General features: G+C 44.5%; 1 protein-coding gene across 1 annotated transcript in view; it reads left to right on the forward strand.

The window, feature by feature from the left end:
* Positions 1–18,323, forward strand: part of LOC146547136 (uncharacterized) — a 111,990-nt gene that overhangs the window by 20,073 nt on the left and 73,594 nt on the right. Inside the window, exons 2-5 of the mRNA XM_085264082.1 lie at positions 9,931–10,026; positions 10,176–11,781; positions 11,909–12,172; positions 13,810–14,238. Of these exons, the coding sequence (XP_085120208.1) occupies positions 10,005–10,026; positions 10,176–11,781; positions 11,909–12,172; positions 13,810–14,238 (2,321 nt within the window). The 5' untranslated portion in view covers positions 9,931–10,004. The remainder of the gene's footprint in view (positions 1–9,930; positions 10,027–10,175; positions 11,782–11,908; positions 12,173–13,809; positions 14,239–18,323) is intronic.

An 18,323-nucleotide genomic window follows, 5' to 3' on the forward strand; every position in this document is an offset into this window, starting at 1 on the left:
GTTACACCTCCACTGTCTTGGACTACATCTGTTTCTGTGTGGACAATGTAACAACTTGGAAACGATTCCGTGTGTACCCTAATAATCCACCCTGGATGACACACAGAGTTCAACAACTTATTCGAACAACGCTTTCAAATCCGGGGACCAGGAGGCATACAGTGCTGCCAGGGCCAACCTGAGAAGAGGCATCAAGACTGCCAAGCAGCAGCACAGGAGGCGTATCGAGGCCAGGTTTGAGAACAACACAAACCCAAGGCAGGTCTGGGAGGGCATCAGGGCTATCACGGACTACAAAAGAAGAACACCATCACCCTCAGCCGACAGTTCTACTCTGGCTGAGGATCTAAATCTCTTTTATGCCCGTTTTGATAGGGAGAACACCGACCCTGTCCTGTCCCCTGTCCCCTCAACCGATCCTGCTCCAGTCCTGAGCACTCATGAGCTGAGGCGTGTGTTCCGGAGCATTAACACCAGGAAGGCGGCCGGGCCAGATGGAGTGCTGGGCCGGGTGCTAAAAGACTGTGCTGCGGACCTGGCGGACGTCTTCACCTCTATATATAACACCTCGTTGTCCTGTTCACTGGTACCATCCTGTTTCAAAGCAGCAACCATCGTTCCCATCCCAAAACAGTCAAATGTCACATGTCTGAACGATTTCAGACCTGTGGCACTCACCCCCATTCCCGCCAAATGCCTGGAGAGACTGGTCATTAAACACATCAGAGCTGCTTTTCCACCATCCCTGGACTCGCACCAGTTTGCATACAGGGAGAACCGGTCAACCGAGGATGCGATCGCCACAGTGCTGCACACATTACTGAAGCACTTGGAACACAGGAACACCTATGCACGGCTCCTCTTTGTAGACTACAGCTCGGCTTTTAATACCATCCGGCCATACAAACTCCGTCCCAAACTCCACCAACTGGGACTTAACTCCTCTCTGTGCAACTGGATTGTGGACTTCCTCACTAACCGTAGACAGAGTGTCAGAGTGGGTAAGAACACCTCTTCCACCCTTGTGGTCAACACCGGTGCCCCTCAGGGGTGTGTTCTGAGCCCTCTGCTATACACTCTCTTCACCCATGACTGTATTTCCTCCTGCGCGTCCAATCTCATTGTTAAGTTTGCAGATGACACTACAGTGCTCGGACTTATATCCAACAATGATGAGACAAACTATAGGACAGAGGTGCAACAACTAGAGTCATGGTGCCACGACAATAACTTGGTCTTAAACACCAAAAAGACCAAGGAGATCATTGTAGATTTCCGGAAGAGGGGTCATAACAACCATCTGCCTCTCTTCATTGGCAGTGAGGCAGTGGAGAGGGTGAGCAGTTTTAAATTCTTGGGGGTAACTGTGACCGAGGACCTGTCCTGGGGCAACCATATCACCTCAGTTGCACGGAAGGCCCAACAGCGCCTCTACTACCTGAGGAGACTGTGGAGTGCACACATTCCCAGATCTCTGATGTTGAACTTCTACAACTGTGCCATCAGCAGCGTTCTGACGTATGGATTTCTAGTGTGGTTCCCCAGCGCGCCAAGGCCGATCAGCAAGCACTCCAGCGGGTGGTGAAAGAAGCTGGCAGAATTATTGGAACAAGTCTGCCAGAGATCAGTAATATCTTCCCCACTCGCTGTCTGAGGAGGGTGCACAGTATCCTGCGGGACCAACATCACCCTGCGCGCCACCTTTTCCATCTGCTGCCCTCAGGGAGAAGGTACAGGTCTATACAGGCCAGAACATCCAGACTGGCCAACAGCCTGTATCCACAGGCTGTGAGGCTCCTGAACTCTCTGCCCCCCTCTCACGGACAATAACCATATCCAACTTCTTAATAGCAATGAACTGGTCTGCATTGGTGCATCATATCTTTATTCTCTTCCCCCTCCTGCCCCCCCCCCTCTTTCTTAAATAGATAACTATCATATCTGATATCATATCTCACAGTACAATAATATTGAATGGGTTGCATTGTTGTATTTTGTCATGTTTCTCAGGTCTTTGTCTGAATTTCTACGAACATTATTGCTAAGGATTGTCTTATTGCATTGGAGTCACACTGGGTTAAATATGTACACTTGGGTTTTAAGGGGTATTTATTATTTTCTTCTTTTTTTGGGTTGTATGGAAGCCCCAAACGCAATTTCATTGTTCTTGACAATGACAATAAATAAATACTACTACTACTACTACTATTCCAGAAACACGCTTTGCCGATCCGATCAGCTGTTCGTAACACTTCCTAGGTCCATCAGCGTGAACTGTCGCATGTCCGCCATGACCTGTCCAAAACCGGAAGTGACGTCATTTTGCGGAAATGTAGTTTTTTACCATCAAGGCCTCATCAGCCTATACTGGTGTTTTTAAAAGTTATGTTTGACTTTATGACTTTCTGTATCGTTTCTGGGATGCTTAGGACTCATATTGCACTGCTGGAAATAGTTTATTTTGATGCATATGCTGTTATTTTGCAAATTTGCATTATAATATTTATTTTCGTTTTTCCTGCAGTATATGAAAATTGGTGTATTTCAAAAATAAAACTATGAAGACACTCAAAATAAGTTTCCTGTGATGGGAAACTAGTTTGTGCAACTTTTTTGTATTTACAGTTTTGAGGGATAAGCCTCTTAAATTTCTCTAACTAGAAATATATGTTAAAAAAACAAAAATGATTTTCAATTTTTTTGTAGTTTATTGCACTTTTTTTGCAATTTATGTAAGTACTATGCACTTAATGCAGACATATTATTAAAATGTGGGCTATAATGGTTGTATTGATGTATAGCAACTTGAAATGCTCCCAAAAATATAATATAAGCTCTGGCGGACTTGGTTCTATGGTAGGTCTTAAAGGGTTAACTTGTGACACATCTGCACCTGCACCATCTGCTATGATCACATTGAGTAGAGGCTGAGTGGCTGCACTTACCCCTGGCACATCCAAATCTACCCACAAACATGTTGAAAGATGCAATGCCAGCAATGTGGATTGTCAACACTAAAAACAACCAGTAAGCAAAGACAACAGGGATCAAATTTTTCTGTTTATTTAGCACCCACAACATTTGTAGTTGCCTTCTGCACAGGGGAAGTCCACACACACTGTGTGGTACCACTTTCTGCAGAAGGTGCATTCAATCTGCAAGATTGAATGAGATTGTCAGAGTCATTCATCTGAAGTCAGGCTCTTGAGTAAAGTGACTAAACATGTTACAATGTGCAGATACTGCATATTTCTGTGCAACTGTCTTATCTGTGTATCACTTGATGTTTTCATGCGTCCTTTAGGTGCTCCAGTGTCTTTAAAGTGCAAAGGCATGCAGATTTGGTTATCTTACCCATTCATCGGTTTCTGCACCTGAGCTTCCCTCACCACAGGCACGACATAGCTGGGAAATGTCATCTAAAAATACATATGCCACAATGAGGATATACACAGAAATATTTTAAATGGAGGCCCAAATGCCGTTTCTCGGGTATACCTGAGTTTTGGATCAGAGAGAGCGCTATGTCCAGTCTGAGCCTGGCAACCCCCTCCTCGTCAACAGGGTAGAGTATATTGGTCCCCGAAAGTATTTGTTCTGCAAGCTGAACATTTTCTACTCATTAGAATCTGTTCGTTTAGGTACAATACACCATGAGCATTTTACTTACCTTGCATACAAAGACGCCACAGGATGTAAGGTCCTGCTGTTTTGGATGGGCAACAGTTGAGCACGTCCATTTGCCAATGGCTGGACATTTTCTCCTAACCAAAGCTCTGTAAAAAAAAACAGGTACTGAATGTTACTCAGTGCAGCAGCCTTATGTAATTCACATGTTCAAGTTAGAAAAATGACTACTGTGGTCAACATTAGCCTTTTTGCTTACCTTGTTACATCCCTGCACTTATCCATTTGTGCTTGTGTTGCCCCAAATGGGTCAACAAAGACAACCCGTATCTCTTTTAGATACATTATCTTGAAAAACAAATGAGAATCATGTTAAACCTAGTAATTTAATTTTAAATTCTCATGGTTGTGTGATGTCTTACAATGAGTGTCCAGTGTCTGTTGTCACAGACTGTGTCATGGTCCTGCGACCATGACTCAGTGACTTTATGTTTATGTACTTATTGTTATTACTTTCATTATTATTCATGGCTGTTTTGGGATGGTTTGTGTTTGGGATTTTAGACACTGGGTTCTGGGTTTGTGCTCCCTCTGTTGGTCCCTGGTGTTAGTGTTCCCCTGTCTCGTCAGGTTAATCAGGTCCAGCTGTTTCCCCCACCTGTGTGTGATTTCCCAGTGTCTCTTTGTGTATTTATAGCGTGTGATTTCCTCTGCTCCTCGTCGCGTCGTCTGTGTTCCTACCTGGTGTAATCCTCTGCGTGTTCTCCCTGCTGTTCTCCCTTCATGTTCAGGTTTGCCACTCCTCTGTGTAGTTTATCCCAGTTTAGTTTCGTCCTTAGTTCTGTTTGCCATCTCCACTTTGTGTTTGTTATTAACAATAAATCACCCTCACATCTGAATAAGTGCTGCATTTTGGGTCCTCCTTCCACTTTCCACACGGCCGCTGCCCCGGACCGTGACAGTACGACGCGACCACAAGATGGACCCAGCAGCGCTTAACCCGTCCAAGGAGCTACGGGAGAATCTAATCGATGCCACACAGGAGCTGATCGACCTGTGGCTGGAAAGCCCGGGTGGCACGTCCCAGCGCGCTCTAGAGAGGCGGCTACAGCGTCTGGTGACCGGTCTCCCATGGCTTCTGGGCTCGCTTTGTTCGTGGGAGCGGGAGTTCCTCCTTTTGGACCTCGGACTTCACCCCCCGTCTGCTTTTACTTTCGAGCAGCCCGAGGCGGTGAGCGAGCGACATGTTCTGGCTTCCCCAGTTTCCGGGACTTTGTTTTCTGGGGCTATTCAGAGCGGGATGGGAGACTGTATGGATTGCTTACCCACCTTCGTGGTGACTGATCCTTCCCAAGTGGGCGTGTACAGACCCTCTGCAAGACTAACAGACTGTGTCTCTGCCACCCCTTCTGAGCCAGGACTTTATCGCCATTCTCCGGCTCAGTTCAGTGCTCGGCCACAAGCTCCCCAGTCGGTAGCTCAGCCGTTAGCCTCCCTGGGGGCGCAATTGCCTGTTCTGCCGCCGCTCCAGTTAGCCACTCAGCCACCACCATCACCGCTAGCATCGCTACAACCCACGGTTCCGGTAATAGCTGAATCACAGTTTTCACACTGTTTTTCCACCGCTGTTTCTAGGCAGGGAGATGAACTGTTACATTACGGACCTGTTCTTCAACAGCTGGCAACATTAGTGACTGTTACTCACTCCGGGGCTTCCCCAGAGGCGGGGTTACTACCCTCAGCTTACTCTGGACCCCTGGTGGCCAAGATGCCAGCTGTGAACTGCACCGAGCTGTCACTGCCTGAGCAGGGTCAGTGCTCTGCGCAGCTGCAGCCCTCCTTATGCGTGCCAGAGGCCCGCGTGCCTACTGGTTTTGTTTCATGTGTGCCGGAGGCCCGCGTGCCTACTGGTCTTGTTTCGTGTGAGCCGGGGGCTGCGGTGCCCACTGGTTCTGCGGCTGTTTTCGCTGGGGGGCCCGAGGAGCCCGTCCAGCCTCCTGCTTCGCCTGCTGGGGGGCCCGAGGAGCCCGTCCAGCCTCCTGCTTCGCCTGCTGGGGGGCCCGAGGAGCCCGTCCAGCCTCATGCCACACTGACTGCCACGTCGGCTGGGGGGCCCGAGGAGCCCGTCCGGCCTCCTGCTTCTTCAGCTGGGGGGCCCGAGGAGCTCGTCCAGCCTCATGCCACACCTGCTGCCACGTCGGCTGGGGGGCCCGAGGATCCCGTCCGGCCACCTGTGGCTGCTTCTCCACCTGCGGCTGCTTCTCCACCTGTGGCTGCAGCGCCGCCTCCTGCAGTACCATCACCTGCAGCGCTACCACCTGCTACTGCCACGCCTCAGCCTGACGCTTCAGCCTCGCCTGATTCTGGTCCAGCTTCATCCTCACCTGGCCCAGCTTCAGCTACAGCTTCATCATCGCCTGGCCCGGCTTCATCCACGCCTGGTCCAGCTTCATCCACGCCTGGTCCAGTTTCATCCACGCCTGGTCCGGCTTCATCCTTGGCTTCAGCCTCGCCTGATTCTGGTCCAGCTTCATCCTCACCTGGCCCAGCTTCAGCTACAGCTTCATCATCGCCTGGTCCGGCTTCATCCACGCCTGATTCTGGTCCAGCTTCATCCTCGCCTGGCCCGGTTTCATCCACGCCTGGCCCGGTTTCATCCACGCCTGGCCCGGTTTCATCCTCGCCTGATTCTGGTCCAGCTTCATCCTCACCTGGCCCAGCTTCAGCTGCAGCTTCATCTTCGTCTGGTCCGGCTTCATCTTCGTCTGGTCCGGCTTCGTCTTCGTCTGGTCCGGCTTCGTCTTCGTCTGGTCCAGCCTCATCTTCGTCTTCGTCTGGTCCAGCCTCCGTGTCTGCATCCTCGCCTGGTCCAGCCTCCGTGTCTGCATCCTCGCCTGGTCCAGCCTCCGTGTCTGCATCCTCGCCTGGTCCAGCCTTCGTGTCTGCATCCTCGTCTGGTCCAGCCTTTGTGTCTGCATCATCATCTCCGCCTGCTGCGGTCCCGGCTTCCGTGCCCTCAGCCTCGCCTGGCCCAGCCTCGTTTGGGTCTGGAGCTAAACGGCCATTTTCTGGACCGCTGGCTAGGCTACTGGCCGAGCGCCGTCGCCTGACTGGCCGCCGTTGCCTTCCGCACGGCCGGCCCCCGGACCGCCATCGCCTGTGTGGCCGCCGCTGCCTTCCGCACGGCCGGCCCCCGGACCGCCATCGCCTGTGTGGCCGCCGCTGCCTTCCGCACGGCCGGCCTCCTGAACTCTTTACGCGCCGCCGTTGCCTTCCGCACGGCCGGCCTCCTGAACACTTTACGCGCCGCCGTTGCCTTCTTCGTGGACGGCCTCCTGAACTGTGCTTTGGACTCTGCTCCCCTGTGGGTTTTGTGTTCATCTTTGTTTTGGGACTCTGGGGCCTCCGTCCGTGGTCGTGGTCCGGTCCCTCCGTCCTGGCCCCCCTGCCGCCCGCCCGGATCTGGTGGTGTGTTTCTGTGGCTGTCGGGGGCCAGCCCTTGAGGGGGGGTACTGTCATGGTCCTGCGACCATGACTCAGTGACTTTATGTTTATGTACTTATTGTTATTACTTTCATTATTATTCATGGCTGTTTTGGGATGGTTTGTGTTTGGGATTTTAGACACTGGGTTCTGGGTTTGTGCTCCCTCTGTTGGTCCCTGGTGTTAGTGTTCCCCTGTCTCGTCAGGTTAATCAGGTCCAGCTGTTTCCCCCACCTGTGTGTGATTTCCCAGTGTCTCTTTGTGTATTTATAGCGTGTGATTTCCTCTGCTCCTCGTCGCGTCGTCTGTGTTCCTACCTGGTGTAATCCTCTGCGTGTTCTCCCTGCTGTTCTCCCTTCATGTTCAGGTTTTCCACTCCTCTGTGTAGTTTATCCCAGTTTAGTTTCGTCCTTAGTTCTGTTTGCCATCTCCACTTTGTGTTTGTTATTAACAATAAATCACCCTCACATCTGAATAAGTGCTGCATTTTGGGTCCTCCTTCCACTTTCCACACGGCCGCTGCCCCGGACCGTGACAGACTGCTCCAGCTGCTATGTGATAGTCAGTAGATGGGTTCCAAATTCAAGATCATATGCAAGTTTTGGAGACTGTTTATTACTAATCACTGTGTAACTGCTGTACATTCACAGTAACTGCCATCTCCTTACAAATGTTTATTAGATTGACCACACTTATACAGACTGTATATAACAACCAACTCTAAAATGTTCGTTTGCAGAGAAAAGACACAGGCAGACTATGCTAACGATATGTGATGTTACAACACTGGTGAAATATTAGTGTGTCATATATTTGTTCAAGACGTTTTTCTTATAGGCAAAAGTATTAAAATCATGATGAACAGGGGTGGTGATTTCTATGACTTTGTGTATATAATTTGGAATTTTGTACAAATGTAGGCCAATAATACACACATGATATCATTTCATTCTTTTCAAAGGTTTATTTGCATGACGCACAAACAGACACAATTGAAAGGTACAAATGTGCATGAAACGAATTCAAACGTGGTGCAGATGTGTGTCACAAGTTGATCTGGCTGTAGGCTGTGGCACTTGGCCAGAGGTGGCGCTGGTTGATTCGAGTCCATGTTAGTGCACACAAAGTAAACTGCTCGCTTTAGTTGTGAAGCAAAAACGCTGAAATCGGAGTAATAAAACGTACGAGGGGAACAATAACGACGACTAGATTCTCTCGATCGTTTACTCTTGCTGTCCTGTGAACAACATCGGCGTGGTGTTAATTGTTTGCTGTTTTTGCGATCGCGTTGCGCATGAGAATATCACCAGGTAAACTCGCGACATTTTTAAACATTTTGTTGTTCAACAGCATCAAGACTGACGGAGTGTGTTTGAGGGAACCTCACACGTGTCACAGATGACACATTTGGCGTTTTTTTGCTGGTTTATCGGTAGCAGCTCCTGAAACGCAAGTCTGCCACACATCTGTTCGACCAAATCCAGTTAATCTGCGCGCCAGTTAATCTGGAACACCGGCGCTACTCTTCACGGCAGCGGTGCCATATTACTGCGGGGGAGGTATGAGAAAACGAGATAAAACAAGGTTCCAATTCAAAGTACGCATCAAGCCGAGAACGCGAAAAATTCCCGGATGTGTTGCTCCGCCGGTTTTATCGAGCATGCATTGGTGGTGACTTGTGTGTACCTGGTACAGGTAAATATCCCAGAAATGAATCAAAGCACCCCCAAAGATTTCTTACTTTTTTGACAGTATTGGCTGTTTGTGTGACACGCTACTAAAAATATAAAAAGCATGCAGTACATGGTTGAGAAGTTAGTGGCTGTGCAGTCGTAGGTGTAGAGTGAGTACAGGAGAGGGCTCAGTACACACCCCTGTGGAGCACCAGTGTTCAGTGTGATGGGGGATGAGATGATGCTGCCCAGTCTGACCACTTGGCGTCTGTCAGACAGGAAGCTAAGGATCCAGCTGCAGAGGGAGCTGCTCAGTCCTAGATCCTGCAGTTTCCTGTCCAGGGCCTTTCTCACAGTTCTTAATTTAACTTTGATTTTTTTCGTCGTACTTTGTTTTGTTTTTTTTGCCTTTTCATCAAGACAGTACGGACCTGCCATGTTCTCCTTCATTTTGTACATAACTGTTTTTGGGGCAAATAAAATGCAAGTTGGGATTAAAACCGCAGAATTAATGATTACCGGTGCTGGAAATGCTAGCGCTTGTTGTAGTGTTTTATTTTGCTGCCACTTGTACCCACAATGCAATGCCCAAAAGTCACGTGGTCTGTCGAGCTCTGTTGGGGTATACTGCTGTAAACAGTCTTTTATTATGTTTCGACACTCCACAGTCTAAAAGTACTGGAGGTTCTTTTAGGAAAAGAGTATATCTATGCTCTGATCAGAAGTGACGCGTGACGCCGGATATCCGCCCTGTTGAAACTACAATGTTCAAAAGATGGACTACAAAATACATCCTTCCATGTGTTCTCATCCTGTTGTTTTACGCAGGTCATTTAAACGAGAACAGTGTGTGAAAAATAAAGTTTGAATTTTAAAAAAGAAGGAACATTTGTGATCAGATTTACCAGCAGCAGCACAAAGACTTCTAGTGGCATGCAACAAAACCTAATGTATTTATTAAAGAGGCACAGAAGCTGTTTGTGACTGAATTGTGAACATGTATATTTTTGCAGCTTTGTAATTTTTTAGCATATTTGTTCGAGTATTAAGAATTTACAAAATTTACAATATTTCATATGAATATTTACAATTGAATATAATAATCGAGAAAACAATTTTAAAGGAATTAACCAGCTACGATTTACAGTTTAAGTTTCAGGAACCTTGAAATTTGTGGTGAAGGTCTTTACACTGAGCAGAAGAAATGCAGAGAGGAAGAGGATGGATGGTGAAGCCTCTTTCTGTAAGTTAAAGTCTGGTTATACATGACAGGCATTTGACATATTCATCTGTACAGTTTGAATTAACATGGTATTTCTCTGCTATTTGTCAGAACAAAATACTTTACCAGAAGTTTTACTATGTTTTTTCTAACTTGAGTCATTCTTTCAGATCAAAGCTTGTGCCATAACTACCAGGCAAAGCTGAAAACCAAAGTTCCAAATTTATCAGAAAGCTCATGGATCCAAAGCAAAGCACTTCTATTCAACAAGCAGAGCCCTGGACTGTCCTACACTCCAGTTGTGTTATGGATAAAAGAAGCAGATTCACCATCCATAATGAAAAACCCAATGTCGAAGAAAAGAAAGATTGATCGTAAACATGTAAAGACCTACAAACCTGAGAACCAACAAGAAATATCCATCAGTGACCTCCTGAAACATGATAAGAAAAAGATCCTTTTGATTGGTGCAGCTGGCAGTGGGAAAACAGTTGTGGCCCATCGGATGTTGAAACTGTGGGCAGAAAGTGAAGACAAGAACATAAAGTACATGTTTTACTTTGACATGAGAGAAACATCCCATGATGTGATGACTATAAGCTTGGAGGATCTCCTCTTCAGTGTGTTCAGTGAACCAGATGAAGGCAGAGATGAGGTCTTACAGGATATACAGACCAACTCTGACAGAGTTGTTATCATTTTTGATGGGCTCATAGACCTCCCCTCTTCATCTGTGGTGGGGGAGCTCATCCACAAGAACCTTCTACCTCAGTCAAAGATCATCATCGCCTGCAGACCAGAGGTGGAGTCATCAGACTTCCTGTCAGACTGGGATCCTCTCAGAGTGAAAGTGAAGGGCTTTAGTGAACAAAGCATCAGAGAATATTTATCTAAGAACCTGAGTGAGCAACACATGAACAACGTTTTCAGTAACATCGAAGTGTTCAGTCTTTGTCACACTCCTGTGTATGCACTGATGGTCGTTGCCTTCTTTAGTTTTGAGGGCTCAGAGCATCTTCCACAGCCATGCACACTAACTGAGATATACCTGAACATCCTTCATTTCTGCATTCAGAGGAGCAGCAACACTACATATGAAAGAGATGCAATAGCCTCTTTGGCTGAAGCTGCTTTTCTTGCAACACAAAGTCAAACTGAGATTTTGACATCTCTGACCTGTGAAGACAGCTGTGTTCATTCATCGTTCTTGAAGACATTTGAAGTTCAAGTCACTCGGGGTGTGTGGAAAACATCAACTGCCTTTAAACACTCCACACTGCAGGAGTTTTTTGCAGCACTGTGGCTCCTGATGAATCCAGAGAGGATCAGAGGTTTTATTCAGCACTGGACGACTGACAGGCTGACACATGTGAAACATCTGATCCTTTTCATGTGTGGACTGTTGAATGAGAGGAACACAGATGTGTTAGAAAGTCTGATTCTGGCTTCGTACATCAGTGACCTCAAAACTGACCTCAAAGAAGTGCTTATCACATTTACAGAGTTTCACCAAAAAGACAGACATACTGATGACTTACTGTTCTTGTGCCAGTGTTTGTACGAGTCTCAGTCTCCTGAAGTCTGTCTTTTTCTCTTGGAAAAACTGGGCTACTGTCTTGATGTGAGAGGGGGAACTCTTGATTCTCTGCATTGCTTTGCTCTGTCCTACATAATCAGCCAGAGTAAGGAGAAGAAAATACAGCTGTACCTTGATGCTGTAACAGTTTCAGAAGAAGGATCAAAGCTGCTGGTAAATTGTCTGGGGAATGTTCAGAGGTAAGGATGAGAATGGATGAAATTTAAGTAGTTAATCCTACATGGTTTTTACTGTAACATTGATAGTGCTTTGAATTCTGAATTCCCAGTGTTTGCAAATGGTTTCCAACAAATCCTCCTGTTACAGGTGTGACTCCTCATTACTGCAACTGTGGACGATTTCTCTTCTCAACGAGTGGGAAGTGAACTATACCTGCTTACTTGACCTTGCTGGGAATCAATTACACCTTCCAGTCAGAGGTGAAAGACGGCTGTTTGAAGCGGCAGTTAAAATGCTGCAGAGGACCACAGAGAAGATCAAAGTCTGTCTTCACAGGTCCAGCAGAGGTCCTGTCTGTCCATATCTGAGCAAGTTAATCTTACAGTGTTTGGAGTACATACACTCTCTCAGGTACATGGCTTTGTTTCAAAGTTGTTTGTATCCCATGTAGGTTATTCCTTTGTACCAGAATTGTTATTGTAATATAATTATGAGCAGTGTTTCCCACACATAGTTTAACTTGGGTTAGCCACCCAGATTTATTAGCTTGTATAAATGCTGCTGAAAAAATGGACATCTTTGAAAACACTTCAGATCTTAATGACAAAAAAAAATATGTTGGAAATTTTTTTTTGGAAATCATCACCTTAGTGAAAAAATGTGAAACCAAGTGAAGAAATTATCTTACAGGATTGTCCATTTTAAATGGTAAATGGCCTGCATTTGTATAGCGCTTTACTCAGTCCCTAAGGACCCCAAAGCGCTTTACACTACATTCAGTCATTCACCCACTGGTAATGGCAAGCTACATTGTAGCCACAGCTGCCCTGGGGCGCACTGACAGAGGCGAGGCTGCCGGACACTGGCGCCACCGGGCCCTGGGGTTAGTATCTTGCCCAAGGATATTTGGCATGCAGCCAGGAGACAGCCTGGGATCGAACCACCAACCTTCTGATTAGTGGCTGACCTGCTCTGCCACCTGAGCTACAGCCACCCCATTTCTGTCTGCACCACACTTCCACCGGGCGCACCTTAATCTTGCAGCCTCTGTCTTCTGCCTCAGCTGCCAAGTTGGCATACCGCAGTTTCTTACGCTCAAATGCTTCCTCAATTACTTCCTCCCACGGTACCGTCAGCTCAATGATGTATGCAAGTTTTGGGGAGTTAGACCAAAGGACAAGGTCTGGTCGCAGAGGAGTTTTTACGATCTCTGTGGAAAAATTAGCCTCTGATCCAAGTCCACTTGCATCTGCCAATCCCTGGCAACCTTCAGCGGGCCCAGCGAGGGACTTGTCCTCGACTTGTCTCCCTCCCGCACAAACGTTGATGAAAATGGACGCTCCTCTTAGTTCGTAAAAGGTTGAGCGTTGATCGATTTTCTTTTGCACTCAACTTTCTCAGCTAGACACCTGAGAACCTGGTTGTGTTTCCATGTGTATCTGCCCTGAGTAAGGCTCGTCCTACAACCAACCAAGATATGCTAAACCTATAGCTAGCCAGGCTGCTGTTGTCAATTCAATGAATCTTTCACATGAATTGAACTGTTAGCTCATCATGCCAGTAATAGTTTTTCCCCACTCCGTGACACACCTGCTGAGCTTCAAACTCTGGTAATTGGTGATTCTTTTTCAAGACACATGATGCTAGAGACACCAGCAACCATAATAAATTGTCTTCCAGGGGCCAGAGCAAGCGACCCTGAGGGAAATTTAACTCCAACAATGATTAAATCTCTGAAATATGGCTTATTAAACTTTAGTTCTCTCTCTTATAAGTTCTGTTAGTACATTTTACTGATTATGTTGGAGGGGCTCTGAAAACCAGAATCAGCAGCAGGTAGAGATTTGGTTCATATGTTGCTGTGCTAAGTTCACCCAGGCTGCACATTAAGGGCTACTATCTTCAGTACACGATGGTGGAGCTGGAGGGACTTGGATGTGAAGCAATTGCATCACAGTATTATTGTGTAAAACTGTAAGGAATGTGATGCATCTGAGTCTGTTGCATTACAGATAAAAAATGTGATGTTTGTGTGTGTTGTCCTACAGTTTCAAGAAGACCCACAAAGCTGGGAGTTCACAGGAACGGAAGCACAGCTGTGAGACATTGGCACGTGAGGAAAAGCAACTCTTGTTGGACTTATGGCTGAAAGCAATTCACAAGGAAGTCTTCCCCAGTGTGATGGATACACTCCTCTTCTTGTTTAATGCTTTTAATGAGAAACATGACATCCTTCTGGAGTTGTATCAACATGCCAAAACTCAAGGGATTTTAAGCGTCATTCCAATGCTGAAGCCACTTTTCCAGTCAGCTCCTGCAGTCTGGTCTATAAACCTCTCAGAAGGCAAATCCTCCATCCTCCTGGAAGTGCTGAAACTACAATCAGAGAAGAAAGAAGTGAAGCTGATCAGCTGCTCACATGAAAAGAGCGAAGTGAGGAGTTTCCTAGATTGTCTGCTTTATATCTCACAGCTCAGGTAAATAATTTAATCGATTATTTACTAAGTGCGACCACAAGATGAGACAGATATTTTTACAGTATTTTTGTTCTCCATAAGTATGAATTATATCTCAGAAGGATTAAGTCAGTAAGAAGCTGTTTTATCTTCCTCAACCCAGTGTGGGGGAAAAGGGGGTTAAATAAGAGACTACTACCATCTCTTTTCTTTCTTTCTTTTAAATTGATCAAGAAGCTTGCCTTTAAGATTTACAACCTGTTTTGCACAAATATCAGCGTTGATATTTACACTTGATATTCTATAGGATAACCTATAAAACAAAGCAAAGCTCAGCTGCCCTCTTTTATATATTCTGGAATCGATTTGGTTGGTTGTAGCTTTTGCCCTCTCATTCCTTAAGTCTTTATTTCCTCGATAAGTAGCTCTAAGATGTTGCCAGAGTCCATTTTTAAATTGTTTGTTAGTTACTGTCCCACACTCTGGGTTCAGTGCCACCATCAAACTTCAGTCTTGTGGCTACATAAGCTCTTTCAGTCCATGACAACATTGAACAGTGTAGCTAAGTCCAGTGGAGTGGTTTGGTTTAAACTAGATTAAAACCAACAATGGTCTTAAAGAATTATATATTTTTAAATAAAATAATTGAACGTAGTAACTGAAAAAGGGGTTTAGCTACACTTTGGACAATGTTTCTGGAATGCAGTAGCCAGTTAGCTGATTGGAAGCCAAAACAGCCAATCAGAATTTTTGCATCCAAGTGTGATTGATTGGTTTTGTGGCACTTTTTTTTTCTTTTTCTAATCAATCGTCCCATTAAAGATGTTTTTAAAAAAACTATTTTTCTTTCAAAATTTTGCTTAAATCTGACATCATCTTATTAGAAACACAACTCATAACACGTGTTAAATGTTAACATCAAGTTTCTTTGCAAGAGTTACAATCAGAAGGTTTCCAGATGTTTCCTTGCACGGACCTGTGGATTGTACTAAAACGATGATTCACTGGGAGAATAGTCCATTGTGCCTGAACTGCACAAAAGGCTGAAAATCAATGCAATTTGTGCTTTTTAGTGGTGTAATCATTATTTAAGCTCATATGGAGTTTTGGCTACCATATAATGTCAACTTGCTTGTTTATCTTTTAGGTAATAGATTTGTTCTTATGTGTAAAAGTGCAAAGAAAATACCATTCTCATATTAAAAAGGCACAGACTATGTCTTCTACAGAGGTCCCATCGTCCTGATACTGTAATCCAGTTCAGTTTTAACTGTAAAAAGTTTGCCTTTTCTTCTTTATAAAAACTAAATATATTCAGAGGGGTATAATTTTTTAAAGACATAAGATACTTGTAAGGGACACAGCAAAAGTGCAGCTTACAGTAAAAACTTCACATGGCATTAAAAGTCTAACAATTTTCCGTCTGGTTCAAACACATCATCCAATTTAACTAAACAGCATGAAATCTTTGCACAGAAACATGAGCCATTTTCTCACAGAGGACATGCCCACTGAGAGAGGATCGGGTCATTTGAGAGACACAGATCAAGGAAGAGAACGTTCCCCTGCCACATGGGGGACTTAATCAGGACAGCTTTTTGAGACTGTGATTCTTCTATTGAGGATGGAGATTCGTAGGGTTTGAACCTTTGATGTCTCTGCCAGTTGTATGGCTGCATGTTTTCCTTGGCAATCAATGAGCTAATAAGCATGTAATGACAATGGCCTGATGGTTGGATATGCAACAGATGTTTTCTTAATTCGCTGTTTGCTTAAGTTGAATGCCGGGCTAGAACATGAACATTAGCTGGTAAAGTAGTACAGTATAAACAGTATAAACAGATAATGAATAGGAGATATGGTTCAAATCTTATTTAAACACATCCTTACACTTGCATCTAAGTGCATTGTGTTTAGTAATACTACTAAATTGTGTTTTTAAGGCAAAGTCTTGACATTGTCACAGACAAAGATGTAATTGTTATTTGCATGAAAACATAATATAGGTGTACCTTCAACATTTGACTGCATTCCCTAGTGTACGTGAATATTACCATTGGCCTAGCTGCTAATGCACCTACAGTAAAACAGTTTTAAGATGTCTGCCTATAACATCAGTGAGCTAAAACTGTGGATCGATTGTACAGCTTACATAAAGCAATATAAATACTATATATGTGATAAGATCTATATGTGATAAAATGGCTGTTCAGAAACACCAAACAAAAGAATAGAAAAATACAAACATATATTTGTTGTTCTTCTTCCTTCTTGCAAGCTACATCTTCATAGTATAAAACAAAGAAACCAATTTCAGGGACTAGTAGTGTCACTGTCTGATGAACACTTACACATACTGTATGCACCATGTACATGTAACGTGCATGTTTCTACACGTAATTTAAATAATTTGTAAGGATTTGACATTATAAAAAATAATCCCCAAAACCGATAATCCTGGTACCTGAGGCAGCTCATATAGTAAATCTAATCCAGATTGATTAATGTGTCTGAGAGTTATGGAACAGACTTATATACTTAATGAAAAGCAGCTAATTTATAGCCTCAATTTTGAGCACCTTCTAGAAACTACTTCAATATACGACCAATTGAGACAAGCAAAAATCAAGATCAAGACATGGAGAGTTAGCTGAGCAAATGTCTTTTTAACATCTGGTTAGGATGCATGTGATCCCCTGTAAATATCCAACCTCTACAGGTGACATAAGGAGGCTAAATGTAGACTAAATGGTATCATACAGCATGTTTTTGTTTCCTAACCTGATTCGTTCATTCAACAAATGTTTCTTGCAGATTAAAAAAAACAAAAAAAAAAACCTTTTGATTATCACGTGTGTCTATGTTTGTGTGTGCATGGGTTTATATGCCAGAGTCTCCACACCAGAATTTAATATGGATGACAAGTCGAGTCTACAGGGTCTCAATTAGAGTCCGAAGGCTGTTTTCCTCTGTGGCAGATTTTCTCAAATGTGACTTTATTAGTCAGTCAGAGAAAGCAGGTGGATTTTTAGCTTAAAATGCCCACTTACTCAGTTAATTATAGATATCAGTTTGTGTATTGTGTATAATCAAGGGTGCAGCAGTGATGTGGAACTAAATAACAAACCCAACATAGGCAGGGACCTCAAACAGCCTGACATTAAAGATTAGTTCTGAAATACAGTTTTCACGGTTTTGCTCTATTATTAGCGTTCTGCATGAACTTTTTTTTTTTTTTTTTTTTTTTTTTTTTTTTGTGTCCTGTTTGAATCTTTAGCCATCAGAATTGTTGTCTTAAGGCCAAGAAAGATGCCAAGCGGATTTATTTTACCAAGTGGATCATCATGGCCTTGCCATATTGGTCCATTTGATTGACCTTTATTATAATTATAATTATGAATTTATTTTATTTTCGGTTGCTACAAACGGGACAGACATGACTGGGGGATAGGACAGGGAGAAAAAATGAAAGAAAGAGAGGGAGAGAAAGAAAACCAAAGGGGAGAAGAGACGGTGAGAAAGGGCACATTTTTTAACAGTGTACAGAAAGAGTTGAGCGTGCAGGGAGCAGAGCTGTTGAGAGCATGAGTGTCACACTGAGAGCAGGTCCGCAGATGTCTGTCAGCACACAGAGCAGAGATCTGAGGAAGAGCAAATACCAACAACTGACTGAAAGGGGCTGTGTGTGTATATGGTTAATAGCAAACACTGAAATACATTTCTTGGACGCAGCAATAAATCATTAATGAGTCAATGAGTTATCATTACTTTAAGAATTGAAGGTCAGTCAAACATTGCTATAACTTTGAATCTCTCCCCAAGTGCAGTTGTACAAACCATCAAGCGCTACAATGAAACTGGGTCACACTTCCTTTCCAGGAAAGGAAGATCAAGAGTCACCTCTGCTGCTGAGGATAAATTCATCCGAGTCACCAGCCTCAGAAAATTTTAACAGCAGTTAACAGCACCTCAGATTAGAGCCCAGATACATCCCATACAGAGTTCCAGTAGCAGACACATCTCTATATCAACTGTTTAGAGGAGATTGCATGAATCAGGCCTTTGTGGTCAAATAGCTACTAAGCAACCACTACTAAGGAAAAGCT

The sequence above is a fragment of the Mchenga conophoros genome, linkage group LG23, assembly GCF_057382185.1.
Source record: "Mchenga conophoros isolate Kocher_MC1m ecotype Shallow Benthic linkage group LG23, M_conophoros_male_GT1.1, whole genome shotgun sequence".
NCBI lineage: Eukaryota > Metazoa > Chordata > Actinopteri > Cichliformes > Cichlidae > Mchenga > Mchenga conophoros.